The sequence below is a fragment of the Ovis canadensis genome, chromosome 9, assembly GCF_042477335.2.
Source record: "Ovis canadensis isolate MfBH-ARS-UI-01 breed Bighorn chromosome 9, ARS-UI_OviCan_v2, whole genome shotgun sequence".
Lineage (NCBI taxonomy): Eukaryota > Metazoa > Chordata > Mammalia > Artiodactyla > Bovidae > Ovis > Ovis canadensis.
The window spans coordinates 78,121,341-78,139,490 of NC_091253.1; the positions used below are offsets into that span (position 1 = coordinate 78,121,341).

Sequence of the window (18,150 nt, forward strand, 5' to 3'; positions counted from 1 at the left end):
GAAATGACTGAGTGACTTTCATTTTCATATAGCTTTTAAAAAATAAATTTGTTGAAAAAAATTTGAAAATACTTTTATAATAAATATTTGAAAACTATTTTCTCCAGGTTTATAAGTATGAACGCCTGAATATAAGAGTTGTGCATGGTGGCCTTTTACTTCACCTCTTAACAGCTTAGTTCCCTCACAAGTGATTTTTTTTCACAAGACCCCTTTCTGAGTAAACTACTGTTCTGTCTTAGTTATAATGTTAAACCCTCCTGGAGCTTAGCCAGAGGAGCTATTTGTATTACTAGACTACATGCCCGTTAGAACTCCTTTGGTGTGGTTGAGGAAGAATGATGGACTGCCTTCATCCTTGGGACCAGTCTGCCTAGTAGCTAGGCCCATGTGCTCCCAAGACAGATTTGCAGCCTAGCTGGAACACATCATGTTTTTAAATCACTAGCCACTAGTTGACGTCTCATGTTATGTTTGAATTCCTCCTGAATTTGTTCTTCTCTTTTAGTGTAAACCACTTCCATTTAGTGTAAACCCTTCAGTTTTTCTGTTTTTCTTCTAATAAATGGCCCTTACTTAACTTCTTGTACCCACTTCCTCTTGGAAAGTTTCTTCTGTATTTATTTTAATATCATCAGACTTTCACAATAAGAAAGGAAAATGGTTGTAACAAAAATTATGGATAGTTTGTTAATTAGCATGCTTTCTTTTAAGCTCTCTTCTGAGTATATATGCTGGTTTCATTTTCTGTAAACTTCAATTAGACTGATATTACGTATTACCTGGGCTTCCCAGGTGACTCAGTGGTAAAGAACCTGTCTGTCAGTGCAGAAGATACAGGTTCCATCTCTGGTTCAGGATGATCCCCTGGAGAAGGAAATGGCAACCTACTCCAGTATTCTTGCCTGGGAAATCCCATGGACAGAAGAGCCTGGTGGGTCACAAAGGAGTCAGACATGACTTAGTGACTAAACAACACCAGTGTTATGTTTCTTTCTGATGAGTGAGTGGACAGATTAATGTTTATGGATGCTATTAAGCAAATATTTGTCCATTTTACATTTAAGCCCTGCTTTCTTACTTCATGGTTATAGTATTATGGGCCTAAAAGTGTTTCTTAGGTAGATAGCTTTTTAGGAGCCAAGCAGAGGGGATAGTGAAGGAGTTGAAAGGAGGATTTTTTTACTGGGAACTTAGACTAAATATACTGACAGCCCTTGAATTTGCTATGAAATTGCTTTCATGTTGTGCAGTAAAATAGCCAGTACTTTTATAAGGAAAATATATCTTTTATTTTGTGGATGTTTGTCCCACCAAATAGTCATAGTCTCCTATATCACAGAGTTACTAAATCGCCCCAACAGTGGCAAATCAAGGTTGTGATGAAAGTTTCAGGCAGGGTTTGTGACGCATTTGGTATTCTTTTAACTTGGAATCCTGTATATGTGTGTGTGCGTGCATGCACACGTGCTTGGAATCCTGTGTCTGTGTGTGTAAGAAAAGAGGGAGAAGCAGGGATACTGGGAGGTAGGGAATAACGAGTTGCTATGATTTGTATTTTATGAGTGTATATCTTCTAAGGCATTAAGTAAGACTGGAACAGGGAAATGTTAAGTGTGATTGCTACAACACTTTGAGTGAAAATTCCCCAAGGAGATCTCTGTGTATTTGTTCATAATTACTTTTTTGTGAGAAGATCACTAGAAAAGATGCTAGATACGTGTTCTTTTGTATGTTCTGGTTTCTGATTTTGTATGTTATGTTGTAGTCTCTGCTTTTTTTTTTTATTACATAATACATTTTTCTTTCCCAAAGAACCTCTGTATTACTGGCAACAGACTGAAGATGATTTGACAGTAACAATACAGCTTCCAGAAGACTGTACTAAGGAAGACATTCAAGTACAGTTTTTGCCTGATTCTGTCAACATTGTACTGAAGGGTCAGAGGTTTTTGGAAGGCAAACTCTTTTCATCTATTGATCATGAAAGCAGTACATGGATAATTAAAGAAAATAATAGGTATTTTTTTTAGTTTTATATTTGAAATTTTACCTTTTATTATTTTACTTTTTTCTTCTTTTTATCCTTTCTATGGAATTACTGTGTCAAAGAGCACAACAGTAGTTAAGGTTAAAGATACTAGCTTAGTTATTGTTTGCATTATATTGTCATGCTTTTCATTGCCAGCTCTGGATACAATATGAGAGTAATAATAATAATAAATGGTTGAAAATGGCTATTTATTTGAATTTTCACAGTTTAAACTTTTAAATGGAAATAATTTGTTTCTACGAACTTTTAATTGGCTAACTAGATAATGTATTCCTGTGCTGTCTTGTTCATTGTTCAGTCGCTCAGTCTTATCCACCTCTTTGCAACCCCATGGACTCCAGCATACCAGGCTTCCCTGTCCTTGGCCATCTCCCAGAGTTTGCTCATACTCATGTCTATTGAATTGGTGATGCCATCCAACCATCTTATCCTCTGTTATCCTCCTGCCTTCTATGTTTCCCAGCATCAGGGTCTTTCCTAAGGAGTCAACTCTTCGCTTCAGGTGGCCAAAGTATTGGAGCTTCAGCTTCAGCATCAGTCCTTTCAATGAATATTCAGGGTTGAGTTCCGTTAGAATTGCCTGGTTTGATCTCCTTGCAGTCCAGGGGACTCTCAAGAGTCTTCTCCAACACCACAGTTCAAAAGCATCAATTCTTCCATCCTCAGCCTTCTTTATAGTCCAACTCTTACATCTGTACATAACTACTAAAAAACCATCGCTTTGACTAGATGGACCTTTGTCGGCAAAGTCATGTCTCTACTTTTTAGTACACTGTCTGGGTTTGTCATAGCTTTTCTTCCAAGGAGCAAGCATCTTTTAATTTCATGGCTGCAGTCACCATCTGCAGTGATTTTGGAGCCCCAAGAAGATAAAGTCTGTCACTTTCCCCACTGGGGAACTTTTCATCACAACCTTGATTTGCCACTGTTGGGGCAATTTAGTAACTCTGTGATACAGGAGGCTATGACTATTTGGTGGGACAAACATCCACACAAAAATAAAAGATCTATTTTCCTTATAAAAGTACTGGCTATTTTACTGCACAACATGAAAGCAATTTCATAGCAAATTCAAGGGCTGTCAGTATATTTAGTCTAAGTTCCCAGTAAAAACAACACTTTCTGTTGTTTCCCCGTCTATTTGCTATGAAGTGATGGGATCAGATGCCATGATTTCAGTTTTTTGATTGTTGAGTTTTAACGCAGCTTTTTCACTCTCCTCTTTTACTTTCATCAAGAGGCTCTTTAGTTCCTCTTTGCTTTCTGCCAATAAGGGTGGTGTCATCTGTCTATCTGAGGTTATTGATATTTCTCTTGGCATTCTTGATTCCAGCTTGTGCTTCATCCATCCTGACATTACGCATCATGTACTCTGCATTTAAGTTAAATAAACAGGTGGCAATGTACATCCTTGTCTTACTCCTTTCCCAGTTTTGAACCAGTCAGTTGTTCTATGTCTGGTTCTAACCGTTGCTTCTTGACCCACAAACAGGTTTCAGAAGACAGGTAAAGTGGTCTGGTATTCACATCTCTTTAAGAATTTTCCACAGTTTATTATGAGCCACACGGTCAAAGGCTTTAGTGTAGTCAGTGAAATCAAGTGAGTCTTGATATGAATCTAAATGCCTAGAGTCTAAGAACTGTATATCTAATTCACAGAGTTTTTTAGGCTTTAAATTGAATAGATATCCTGAAATCATTTTATTAATGGAGAAATTTGGTGACTTGGTTATATTTTATATATATTGTTGAAAAAACTCTATATCCAAAAGATTCTTTAAAAATATTTTATATTTCCATATATTCTATTTAAACATATCTTACTAGTGTGTACAATTTGAGGATAGCATTTTTAAATTGGCAAACTAGCTGGAACATACTGTTAAATATAAGTCATCAAGCAGTAACTCAGCCAAGATTTAGGAGAAGAGCTGGACTATATGCAAAAATAGATTCAACATGTAACACATGAACATAGACCAGTATTGTTTTTCCATGAAATTTGAGGTGCTTAATTACTGTTTAATGTTACAAAAGGTAATTACAATGATGTGTGTGTGGTATCATTGGTTTAAAACACATGATATTTTTATATTATTCATCTCATTTTTAATAGTTAATGTTCTGACTTTGAAGGATTTGTTAACTAATCTGTATTATGTATACAGCTACGTATTCCTTTTTGCTTGGATGGTAGGATATGATTCTAGCTTTAAAATGTAGAAATGCATTTATGCTAAAAGAGTAACTGACTGAATATGCCAATTTAATGATGGTTCATAAATTCTTTATAAACCAAGACTGTATGAACTTGTTAACTTCTTTAGGTAGCAACTGACTAAGAACAGTATACATTCTGGTCACTAGGTACAAGTTCTTTAATAGTTATTTACATATATTTTTTCAGAGAGGCAGAATAGTGCAGTAGTGAAGAACATGGACTTGGAGCCAGACTGCTTTACTAGCTTGTGACCTTGGCAAGTTACTTAACTTCTCAGTGCTTTTTTTGTTATTTGTAAAGTGGAGATGCTAATAGTACTTACTTTCTTTGTGGTGAGCCATAAATGAGTTAAAATATGTAAAGTGCTTAAGATAGCACCTAGCATGTGGTAAGCATTAGGTAAGTATAAGCTGCTGTCATTGGTTTTATTATCATCATTAATCATCCTTATCTTTTGAGATTAGCTTTCTCCTTAGAAGATATAACTATATCTGGGCATTATTAATTGTGGTGGTAATTTTTAATGCTAATATAGAAACTCATTATGTAAGGAAGATATTTTGTATAGTCTCTTTAAATAAAAGTAGTTTTAGAAAATTTTAAAGTGCTGTAGTTAATTCGTGGGGTGGTGATAATAGCCTTGAAAATAGCTGATAAGTTACCATGTTCCATTTGATAATTATGATAATAGTTGTTATTGTGTTCTTGCAATTGTTTCCTTGCAATTGAGATCCAGGGCATGGGTTAGTATGACCCACGTGTACCAGAGATGGCATATGGAAAAGGTTGCTTTGCTGTGGAACAGGTGCCACCCCCCGCTTTTCTCTGTATTACCGCAGCAGCCAGCTTACCTGGATTCCCTTTCCTAGTAAAGGGGCACATGGCCAATTCCCTGTCCCATGTCCACAGTCTGCCCTGACTCACCTCTCTCTCCCTTTCCTGCTGTATTAGTCCTTAATCTTAGAGTTCCCTTAATGGGTTCTTTTTAATTGATTTAAGCTGCCTGATCTTTAGTAATCATATTATGACTACTAGTTTGGTGATAGTGAAGGTAATTGTTGGCTCCACACACAGAGAGATACCTTTAGTTATAGGCCCTTTCCAGTTAACTTTATGTGCCCATCACTCCATCTCCATTCCCCAGTGAAATGACTCATGGATACATCCTGCTTATGTTTCCACTGCTTAAGGTTGGTAACACTTAGCACACCTGAACTGCAGAAGTGCTTCTGAGGGTGATTTGACTCTGTCCCATCAGTCCAGTGGTACTCTCATATGTCAAGTCTGTCTTGTTTACTCCTGGATGATAGGTGTTCCATCATATGCGAAACTAAGGTGAACATGATTTTTGGTCAAACATTCTCGGGACACCAGAGGGATAATTTCTATGGAAGATTCTTCTGTTTGATATTGGGTGTATAGTTTGTGTAGCTGCTTAATGTAACAAAACTTTCCTCATTTTACACATCTAGCTTGGAGATTTCCTTGATTAAGAAGAATGAAGGCATGACATGGCCAGAGCTAGTGGTTGGTGATAAACAAGGGGAATTTATAAGAGACTCAGCTCAGTGTGCTGCAATAGCTGAACGTTTGATGCATTTGACCTCTGATGAACTGGTAAGCAGTTCCAATAGTAGTGGAACTTCCCAAGGATTCAGAAGTATGTGGGGATTATACCATGTTTTTCAAACGTTATTTTGCTTTTCCTAACGTAAAAGACATTAGGTATTACTGACTAGTGTTTGAATATCACTTGAAATTCCAATATTTATTCCCTAATCACTAACTGAATATATATATATGTGGGGGGGGCATGTTGTACATACAGGGTGGGTGTGCATGCGTGTGTGTTTGTATATATGTATCTCTCGGTCTCTCAATATACATAGAGAGAAAAGGAAATATGTAGTTGATCCTTGAACAATGCAGGGATTAGGGGGCCCACCCTGTACACTCAAAAATCTGAGTTTAACTTTATAGTTGGTCTTCTATATCTGCTGATCCACATCCTCAGATTCAATGCACATTATGTATTTCTGTAGTGTGTATTTTAAGTTCAGTTCAGTCGCTCCGTCATATCCAGCTGTTTGCGACCCCATGGACTGCAGCATGCCAGGCTTCCCTGTCTATCACCAGCTCCTGGAGCTTGCTCAAACTCATGTCCATTGAGTCAGTGATGTCATCAAACCGTCTCATCCTCTATCGTCCCCTTCTCCTCCTGCCTTTAGTCTTTTAAGTAGACCCTTCCAGTTCAAACCCATGTTGTTCAGGTGTCAACTGTTTCTGCCTATATATCTGTATTCTTCTTTAGAAGAATTGACTGACCAGTGCTGATAGGGACAAAATTTTGATTTTATACCCTACTTTGCTAATAATCTATTTGTAATCATTGACATCTTGGGGGTGATCTTAAAATATCACAGGGGGTGTGTATACATATACACTACATATAACCATGGTTTTTTGTTGAATATGTTCCTCCTCTGATAACATTTAAGATAATGTTAAGAATTTGAACAAATACAGCAGTACACCAGAACTTCAGTTATCTTCGTTTAACAGATCTTACATAAGCACATTTAAAATGTGTGACTTATTGCCATCTGGAATTATAGCAATGCAGAGGGTTGTATAAAGAAGTATTTATACTGTAGAGTTGGTTGCATCCTAAGATAGAAAAGAAAGATTAGAATATTGAAAGTAAATGTCTCTCATAAAAGAAAGCATGACCAAAATGGAGACACAATGTTTCACCTTTTCCAGCATAATAGAAAATTCCAAGAATCACTGGAATTCTGTGTATGACTACAGAACTTTGATTTCATAGCCTTGTTACAAGTCATGCAGACTGCATTTCTCTGTGCTCGTTCATTCAGCAAGTATTTTTTGTTATAGGGCTCTGGAGATACAATTATAGAGACAGTAATGGAGGTTTGTTGTGAGATTGTAATTGCTGCTAACTGCCTTTTAAACTTGATGATTTCAAATGAATGTTGTTAGATAAATGACTTATTTATGCCTGAATACTAGTGTATTTGTTTTAAAATAATAGAATTTTGTCATCTCTAACTGAAGGCAGTTTTTGTTTTTCAAATCTTTATACCTTTTCTTGACTTACTGCACTGATTAGAACCTCTAATCCACAGTAAAATAAAATGAGTCTCTTTTACATACTGCTGGTTTGGTGTACTGGTATTATTGAAGAACTTTACATCTCTGTGAGGAATATTGGGGTCTGTAGTTTTTGTTTTGTTTTTTTTTGCTTTTTGTATGTGGATAATGCTGAGCTCATAAAATGAGTAGGGAAGTGTTTCTGTCTTCTATTTCTAGAAGAGGTTGTAGAGTTGGCATTATATCTTCTTTAATGTTCAATGGAAGTTGCCAGTGAAACTGTCTGGCGTTTTCTTTTTTTGAAGGTTTTAAACCAAAAATTTAAGTCGTTTAGTAGATATTTGGGGCATTTATTTCAATTGATTTTATTTTTCTTCTTTTTTTTCAGTTTCCAGTTTCGTTCATTTCTGTTATCTCATTTATTACTTTCTCTTTGCTTGCTTTGGACTTATTTTGCCTTTTTTTTTTTTTTTGAAGGTGAAAGCTTAGATGATTTTTTTTTTAACCTTCCTTTTGTAATGAAAACATTTAATGCTCTACACTTCCTTCTAAATACTACATTAGCTGCATCCTCCAAATTTTCTGCGTGTTTTCTTAATCCTATTAGTGACTCATTTGATTTGTTGCTGGCTTTCAGTTTTTTGCCTGGCTGGTTTATTCTTTGTTCTTAAACCTAGGGCAGAACTTTTCACATATCTTAGCTAAAAGTGTGAAATGTTTACCAGGGTTTCTCCTCCTGTGTAGGCCCTGATTTCTAATTTTTGTCTCCAAGTACTTTGACAGTTATCAAAATTCAGCTTTTTAGCCTTTTATCCACTGCTTTCCCTTGTCTTTTTCAGCTCAGCTTGAAATAGCGGATAGCTTGAGGAAAACAGCATGGAGTCTTGGGTTTTCTTTCCATTCTCTTTTCTCTGTAATCTTGTCTTTTTCAGTACTGGCTGCCTCAATAGTCCTTAGCTTTTAATTTTTGCCCTCTTATTTCTAGCGTTAGTTGCTTCAGTTCTTTGGGACCCCATGGACTGTAGCCCACTGAGGTACTCTGTCTGTGGAATATACCAGGCAAGAATACTGGAGTGAGTTGCCATTTCCTGCTCCAGGGGATCTTCCCTTCCCAAGGATCAAACCTGCATATCCCATATTGCAGGCAGATTCTTAGCTAAGCCTCTAGGGAAGCCCTGTATGAGTAATTGAAAGGAGGAGGGAGGGAGGGAGGGAGGGAGGGAGGGAGAGTACTTTCTGTTCTGCTGGATGTACATATCTTCTTGAGTCACTGTAACAGAATGCATGCATGCATGCTAAGTCAACTTCAGTCATGTCCAACTCTTTGCAACCTTATGGACTGTAGCTCGCCAGGCTCCTCTGTCCATGGGATTCTCCAGGCAAGAATACTAGAGTGGATAGCCATTCCCTTCTCCAGGGATCGATCTCGAGTCTCTTATGTGTCTTGCATTGGCAGGAGGGTACTTGACCACTATAGCCACCTGGAAAGCCCATGGCTCAGCTCATTGCTGGAATTACCTTCTAACCAGTCACTGTAATCATTGTTTCCTGTGATATTTAGGATGGAGCAGACAACCATAGCTCAGTCAGTTCAGTTCAGTTGCTCGGTCGTGTCCAACTCTTTGCGACCCCATGAACTGCAGCACGTCAGGCCTCCCTGTCCATCACCAACTCTCGGAGTTGACCCAAACTCATGTCCACTGAGTTGGTGATGCCATCCAACCATCTCAGCCTCTGTCATCCCCTTTTCCTGCCCTCAATCTTTCCCAGCATCAGGGTCTTTTCAGATTAGTCAGCTCTTCGCATCAGGTGGCCGAAGTATTGGAGTTTCAGCTTCAACATCAGTCCTTCCAATGAACAACCATAGCTAGCTGGCTCTAAATCTCAGCTGGAAATGGACAGATCTGATAATGTCTGTAACTTTTAGACATTTTGTTTCAGACCCTTGTGGGTTCTTAAATTCTGAATAACATGACTGTATTTTGGCAAACTAGGTATGTGGGCATTTTATCAGTTGCTATAGAATTGTATTTCTGTTACATGCATGTGAATATACAATTTATAACTTGAGTAATCCTTTTTCACTCTTTGAGAGAAAAACATCAAACAGTGATTTTTGCAGACAGTGAAAAATACTAAAATCAGTGATTCCATTTATCTCTGCGTTTAGCTTATTTTTAACTATACCTCTGTGTTTTTGTTTTGGTGGATATTTGTGTGTGTGTTTTAGTGTTGATTGTAGAGATTATGGTGTACGTCTTCAGCTTATCACCATGTGTCTTCAACTTATATCTTGAGTTCATTTAACTCATATCTTGGGAACTTTACAGTATAATTCCATTTCTTCATCCTTTGTATTGCTTTTGTCATTTATTTCTACCTTATAAACTTAATATGTTATAACTTTAGTCACTTGTCTTTTAAAGAGATTAAAAATGCAGTGTGGAAAAGGCTTGCATTGATCCAAATATTTGTCATTTCCTCTTTCACACTGTTAATTCAGATTTCCATCTGATGTCATTTTTGTCCTGCTGAAGAATTTTCTTTATCATTTCTTGCATTGTAGTTCTGCTGGATAAATTCTTCCTGCTGGATAATTCATTTGTTTTTCTGCAGACATGCATATGCAAAAATTCATGCCTTTCTTCTTTTAAAGCTATTTTTCTTAAGTGTGTAAGACACTGTTGCAGGGTTTTTTTACCTTTCAGAACTTCAAACATACTCTGCTGTTTTCTGGCTTGTATAGTTTCTAATAAGTCAACTGTCATTTGTAACTTTGTTCCTCTATTTGTAGTATGATTTCCTCTTCTGACCACTTTAAAATTTTCTCTTTGTTACAAAGAGAATGATTTTATTTTTCTTATTTTCAGCAATTTAATTGTAATGTGACTTACTGTGATTTTTTTTCTTAATGTTTGTTATGCTTGAGATTCTTTGACCTGTAAGATTATCATTTTCATCAAGTTTGAAACAAAATTGCCATTATTTCTTCAAATTTTTTTCTATTCTTCTTGCATCCTTCCAAATACTTATATGTTAGATCATTTGATATGGTTCCATAGGTCACTGGGATTCTTATTTTCTGTGTCTGTTTTCAGTTTTTGTCTTCTCTGTGCTTCATTTTTAGATGGACTCTCTTAACTTTCACCAGCGTTTCCCTGGTGGCTCAGGCAGTAAAGAATCACCTGTAGTGTGGGAGGCCTAGGTTTGATCCCTGGGTTGGAAAGATCTCCTGAAGAAGTGAATGGCCACCCACTTATTCTTGCCTGAGAATCCCCATGGTCATAGGATCCTCGTGGGCTACAGTCCATGAGATTGTAGAGTCAAAGACACAACTGATTAATAACTAAGCACAGCGCAGCACATATTACTATTTTAGAGAGACTTGCATTTTAAGTAGACTCAGACTTACTGGTTGTCTTTTCTTCTGCCATGTCTAATCAGCTGTCAGTACTATCTATTTTGTTTTCCATTTCAGATATTGTATTTTTATATCTAGAATTTCAGTTTAGTTCTTTTTTTATATCTTCTGTATTTCTCAATGTTTGTTTTTCTTTATATCTCTGAGTATATAGAACTTGTTTTTAATAGCTGTTTTCATATCTTTTTCTGCTGATTCTGTCAGTCTGTTATTTTTGTGACTATTTTTGTTTAAGTTTTTGTTGGTCCTGAGTCTGAAATTTAATATTTCATTATTTCTGTAATCTCAACATCTTTAAATATGAAAACATTAATGCTGTTATTGTTGTTTCTTTTCTGGTCCAAGAATCCAAATCCAGATAAAGATAAACCTCCTTGTAATGCTCAAGAGTTAGAAGAATGTGATATTTTCTTTGAAGAGAACTTCAGTTTATGCAGATTTGATGGCAATACATTAAAAACTACTCATGTGGTAAGTTCTTGATAATGATATTTATAAAAATTTGTGAATAGAGAGAAGTTATTCAGATGAAATGATAAGTGACTGACTAAATACTATTTTGCAAAGATTGATTGGCATTTACTGTCTGTGACAAATTTCTTCATTTCCTAAAGTAGCCATCTTTTCACACCATCACCCGTAATTAAACAGTGTTGTATGTTTGGTACTACTGCATAGTGATATCTTTCAGTGGTTTTTTTCTGTGCATGTTTTTTATTTGTAGTTGTGCCTGCAATATATGACAACTTAATATCTAACTGTTCCTTTCATTCACTGTCCTTTTGTAATATTTTTTAGATACTTAACTTTTTTAAAACTAATAGCTGGATATTATGATACTCAAAGGAATTATAAAAAGGAGCATTTCTGGATTGTACCTGTGTGGAGAAGTGATGTGGAATTGCACAAGATCAGTGGGTAGAAAAAAGGTGTCATTGAAGCTTATACCAAAATTACTTACTCTTAAGGTTAATTTCTACATCTACTGTGCTCTCCACCCCATCAACATATAACATGAATAACTTCTGAAAAGCACAGAGATAACATTTTGCTTACCACAGTGTACCTAACACCTGCCAAGGGTTCTGATTCTGATAGGTGCTTAGAAACATTTTTAGACTGATTTGTTGGTGACAGTCAATTTGCATGTGCTTTCATATCTCCTGTTCTTTTTCAGTCACTCCTCTAATTGAACAGAGTTCTTGATCATATTGTTTTATGCACTCTGGTCACTTGATCCAAAGCCCAGATGATCAAAGTTGTTAGGTTTTCTTGGCATTTTGCTTCTTAGATGTTTTTTAGTTCTGACATAATCCCATAGATAACTCCCTTATTGTGAGTAAAGAGCCATTACACACTCTTACTGCCTTGGGTTAGATTTTAGAAAATCATTCTAAGTATGACTGATGAAAAACTCTTGAACCTTGACTAACTGTAGACTATTTATTCTTGAAGAATCTGGCCTTTCCTCCTAGTCTTAGGAGCTATAACTTTCAGATACTGCTTCCTGCCTAACTTTTATAGAGAAGGCACCTGATCTTAGATGTGTCGTAAAACATGACTGTTTTAGCTTAGCTTCTCTGAGAATTTTACTTCATCATAGTATAGTAGTACTAAGTAGTGTTGATCAGTAGTTTAATCTTGGTTACTGAGAGGCATCTAGTTAATGATACTGCTCGTTATTTCCTTTGTTTAACATACTATAAGTTAAAACCAAGGACTAATAGAAGGGGACTGAAATAAAACCTTTATTACTAACAAATTAGGGTACAAATGCCCCATCTGCTGACTAAATCCTAGAATTTAGCAAATAGCACCTAACCTTAGTCACAGGCAGTGCCAAACCAGATCTGGCTGACTCTGGTGGGGCAGTGGAAGCATCTTATTCTCTGAGGTCTCTAGCTCCCTAGAGGAAAAAGTTGATAGAGCCGAGAAGAATATACTCGGAATTTTCTTCTTAAATTTACCAACCAAATGTCACTTTACTCCTTAAGGATTTATAGAAGGTGAAGTGTTATAGCTGTGGACCTTCTCAGTATCATAGAAATGTACATCAGGAGTGGGGAAGAATTATAATACATAATAAACAGGGATAATCCTTCTAACTTTGAAAAAAATTGGATCTGTAGAACTGTACTTCATCTTTTTATTTTGCAGATCTGTTAGGCTATAGTAGGTGAGGTTTACATGAGATCAAAGATAGAGCCAGTATTAGAAACTAGATCTGTGGACTTTCAGGATGTTTCACCATAATTTTCCCTCAATACCAGGATCATAAATTATAATTTCAAGATTCTAAACCACTGCAGTCTGAATAAAATGTGTTCCCATAGAGCATGAATGACAGACTTATTATAAGCAGATCCTATCTTTAAGAAATATATAAACAATCCCTCATTGTTTAATTAAATATTGCAGCATTTTTTACATACTTTAAATATTTAATCAGAGTTCAGTGTTAATATCTTATTTAAGTATAATAATGTATTCTGCTCCTTTGTTATAAATTAATTGACCAGATATAGATGGGTTTATTTCTGGGCTGTCTGTTTTGTTCCATTGATCTATGCATCTGTTTTTATGCCAATACTTTACTGTTTTGATTATTACAGTTTTGCATTATAGTTTGAAGTCAAGGAACATGATGCTTCCAGCTTTGTTCTCTTTCTCAGGATTGCTTTAGCTGTTTGGGGTTTTTGTGGTTCCATACAAATTTTAGGATTGTTTTATTTCTGTGAAAAATTCCATTGGAATTTTAGGGAGATTGCATTGAATCTGTAGATTGCTTTGGGTAATATGGACATATTAACATTATTAATTCTTACAGTCCCTGAGTACATTTATTTATGTTTTCAGTTTGTTTCACCATGTCTTACAGTTTTCAGTGTACTGGACTTTCACCTCCTGATTAAATGTATTCCTAGGTATTTTATTCTTTTGGATACAGCTGTAAATAAGGTTATGTTCTTAATTTCTCTTTCTGATAGTTCATTATTCGTATACAGAAATGTAACAGATACCTGTTTATTTTTGTATCATGCAATGTTACTGAATTTGTGTATTAATTCTGACAGTTTTTTGGTGAAATCTGTAGTGTTTTGTAGATACAATATCATATCCTATCTGTAAAGTGACAGTTCTATTTCTTTTCAATTTGGATGTCTTTTCTTTTTTTTGCCTAATTGCTCTTCTAAGACTTTCAATAGTATGTTTAATAGAAGTGGGAAGAGTGGCTATCATTGTTCTTGATCTTAGAACAAAGCTTTCAACTTTTTACCGTTGAGTATGATGTTAAATGGGGGCTTGTCATGTATGTCTTTTATTATGTTAGGCTAAGTTTCTTCTTGAGGGTTTTTAAATAAACACACAAGAAGGGATTTATTTCAATAAACCCTTCAATAAAGGGACGTTGAATTTTGTCAAGTGCTTTCTGCATCTATTGAGATGATAGTATGATTTTTATTCTTCATTTTGTTAACATAGTATATGATTGCATTTATTGATCTGCAACTACTCAACCATCGTTGTAGCCCTGGAATAATTAAACGCTTTGTGTTGTATCATCCTTTTAATGTATCGAATTTGACTTGCTAGGCTTTTCTTGATTTTTTTCATCTGTGTTCATCAGGGATATTGGTGTGTAGATTCCTGTTTTGTGGTGTTATTGTCTGGGTTTGGTATCAAGGTAATGCTGAGCTAGCAAAATTAGTTAGAACACGTCCCCTATTCTTCCCCCTCCCCAAAAAGAGTTTGAGACGAACTAGTATTAATTCTTTAGATGTTTGGTAGAATTCACCAGTGAAGCTACCTGGTCCTGGACTTTGGTTGAGATGTTTTGATTACTCCTTACTAGTAATTGGCCTGTTCAGATTTTCTGTTTCTTCATGATTCAGCTTTGTAAGTTTGTTCATTTCCTCTAGGTTGTCCAATTTGTTAGCATATAATTTGTCCATAGCAGTTTCTTATACTTCATTGAATGTCTGTGGTATGAGGTGTAATGTCTCCTTCATTTCTGATTTCATTTATCTTTTTTCTTGGCACATCTGCCTGAAGCATTGTCAATTTTGTGTATTTTTTTCAAGAAATCCATTCTTAGTTTTATTGATCTTTTCATTGTCTTTTAAGTCTCTTATTTCATTTATTTTTACTTGGAGTTTTGTTTTCCTTACTTCTACTACTTTGAACTTGGTTAATTTTTAGTTCCTTGAGATGTACAAGTTAGGTTATTTGGGATCGTTCTTATTGTAGGCAGTTATTGGTATGAATTTCCCTCTCAGAACTGCTTTTGCTGTGTTCCATAAGTTTTGGTGTATTGAATTCACATTGAATTTAATCTCCACATATTTGCAAATGTTTGAGTTTTTGTCTTATAGTTGATATCAAGTTTTTTGTGGTCGCAAAAGATCTTGATACTATTCAGTTTTATTAATTCCTGTGTTTTAGCCTAACATGATCTATCCTGTAGAATATGCCATGCATGCTTGAAAAGAATGTTTATTCCGTTGCCTTTGGGTGGAATGTTCTGTTTATATCTATTAAGGCTGTATGGTTTAATGTATCTTTTAAGGCCAATAGTTCCTTATTAATTTTGTCTGGATAATATGTGCATTGGTGAAGGTGGCTTATTGAAGTCCCCTGTTACTCTTGTATTGCTGACCCTTTCTCATTTTAGGTCTGTTAATGTTTGCTTTATATAGACAAGCGTGCTCCTATGGTAGGTTCATAAATATGTACAAATTTTTGTTGGACTGACCCTTTTATTATTATATAGTGACCTTTGTTGTGCCTTATTGTAGTCTTTGTATTAAAGTGTATTTTGTCTGATATAAGTGAGCTACCTCCGCTTTGTTTTGGTTTGCCTGGAATATCTTTTTCCATCTCTTTACTTTTAGTCTTCATGTTTCCTTATATGCAGTGAGTCTCTTATAGGCAACATATAAATGGTTCAGGTTTTTTAGTTCATTCATCCACTCTGTTGAGTGATGGTTTTATTTTAATCAGTTTACATTTAAAGTAATTTTTAATAATGTATCTTCTGTTTTGCAGTTGCTCTTTTCCTTTCTTCTTCCATTGATTACTTCTTTTGTGATTAAATTATTTTCTCTAGTAGTATGTTTAGATTCCTTTATCTTCTTTATATTTACTTGAGGTTTTTGGTTTGTGGTTACCATGAAGCTTACATGAAACAACTTATGTTTATAACACTCTATTTCAAGTTTATAACAAGTTTGAACAGTTCTAAAGCTCTACAACCCCTACCCCATGTTTTGTTTCTCATCTCACAATTTACATCTTTTTATCTTGTTTGTGTATTAGTTGCTTAGTCATGTCTGACTGTTTGTGACCCAATGGACTGTAGCCTGCCAGGCTCCTCCATCCTTGGGATTTTCCAGGCAAGAACACTGGAGTGTATTGCCATTTCCTTCTATTGGGGATCTTCCCAACCGAGGGCCTGAACCTGGGCCTCCTGCATTGCAGGCATACTCTTTACTGTCTGAGCCACTAGGGAAGCCCATTTATCTTGTTTATCCCTCAGCAAATTGTTGTTTCTTTATTTTTACTACTTTTGTCATACTATCTTTATAAATTAACCCACACCCTTTACCACTTAGATTATTCAGAATTTTACTATATTCTGTACATTTGCCAGTGAGATTTATACTTTTATGGTTTTCTTTTTACTAATTAGCTCCATTTTGTTTCAGCTTAAAGAAGTTTCATTGACATTAATTGGTCAATTGGTGATGTACTGTTTCAGTTTTTGCTTGTCTGGAAAATTCTTTCTCTCTCCTCCCATTCTGAATGACAGTTTTGCCAGGTAGAGTACTCTTGGCTGGAAGATTTTTCCTTTCAGCACTTTGAAGTATTGTGCTACTTCCTTCTGGCCTCCATAGTTTCTGCTGAAAAAATCTGCTCATAGTCTTATGGGGTTCCCTTGTATGTAAAAAGTTTTTCTCTTGCTCCACCTTTTAGCTTTTGACACATTAATTACAAGGTGTCTTATGGGTCCAACTTTGGGATCTCCATCTTTGGAACTCTATGGGCTTCCTGGGTCTGGTTATCTGTTTCCTTACCCAAATAATGGAACATCTCCACCAATCTATCTTCAAAAAGTTTTCTGTCACTTTTTCTCTCTCTCTTCTCCTTCTGGGGTTCCATGGTGTAAACGTTAGTCTGCTTGATGTCGTCCCTTCAGCTGTCTTCACTTTTTCATTGTTTTTCCTTTTTGCTGCTCTGATTGAGTGAGTTGAACTATCCTAAGTTTGACCTCAATGATCCTTTTGTGTCTTCTCATCTTTAGTTTATTCAGTTATTGCATTCTTCAGCTCTGTGACTTCTATTTGACACTTTCTTTTATCTTCTAAAGCTTTATTGAAGTTCTCACTTTGTTTGTTCCTATCTCTCTCAGTCTTGGTGGGCATCTTTATGACCATTATTTTGAATTATTTTATCAGTTAAATCACTTACTGCTGTTTCATTAAGGTCTCTTTCTGAGGTTTTATCTTGGCTTTCCCTTTGAAACATATTCCTCTGTTTCTTCATTTTCCTTGACTTTCTGTGTTGGATTCTGTCCATTAAATAAAATAGCCACCTCTCCTAGTTAAACAAGTGGTCTTATAAAGGAGATGAAACTTAATTGTTGCACTCTGCCCCTAGTTTTTTGTTGCCTGTCAAACTTTGTGATTGTCCAAGCATCTTATTTTGGCTTTCAGTAGTTGAGGGTGTGGCCAGACCTATTAGCATCCCAAAATGGAGGATCTCAGTCAGCACCTGAATTCAGTCTGATTGGAAACCAGACCCTCAGACATCAGCTTTTAAAGTATGCAAATATGTACAGTCCTGTGGACTGCAGACGTAAGTCCCACTGTACACCAGAGCCAGATGATCTAGAGGTGTACCCTGGGCGACAGTCACAAAAATTGGGGCACCAGATGAGTATACAAGCTCCTTTCCTAGAAATACCAGTGACCTAGAGTAAGGCAGAGGGAATGTGCAAAGATGGCGACCACTGGCCTCAGCCTCCAAAAAACAACTCAGTAAGCTTTTAGATAGGTCACCCGAGAAGCCTATCGCTACTCTGAAGCTCTAGGACAGGCAGAGTCCTTTTCACAGAAGGACTGGAGTGTATCTTGCCATCTGCATTAAGCCCTGATAGTGGTAGCCAACCAGGAACTGTCTCTAATTGCTATAGTCCCACGGTACGAGGAACACAAGCCGCACTGACTACCAGACCCAGGCCAACAGTGAGCATCCCCTGGGCGGCAGCCACAAAAACCAGGGTACTAGATGGGAAAGCAGGGGCACCAGATGTGTGTACAAGGTTCTCTCTGGGAGATACTGGTG

At 36.2% G+C, this 18,150-nt stretch overlaps 1 protein-coding gene across 1 annotated transcript in view; it reads left to right on the forward strand.

The window, feature by feature from the left end:
- The window catches only part of NUDCD1 (NudC domain containing 1), a 99,548-nt gene that overhangs the window by 51,049 nt on the left and 30,349 nt on the right, over positions 1-18,150 (forward strand). The window contains exons 6-8 of the mRNA XM_069600370.1: positions 1,816-2,020; positions 5,747-5,891; positions 11,152-11,277. Coding sequence (XP_069456471.1) covers positions 1,816-2,020; positions 5,747-5,891; positions 11,152-11,277 — 476 coding nt within the window. The remainder of the gene's footprint in view (positions 1-1,815; positions 2,021-5,746; positions 5,892-11,151; positions 11,278-18,150) is intronic.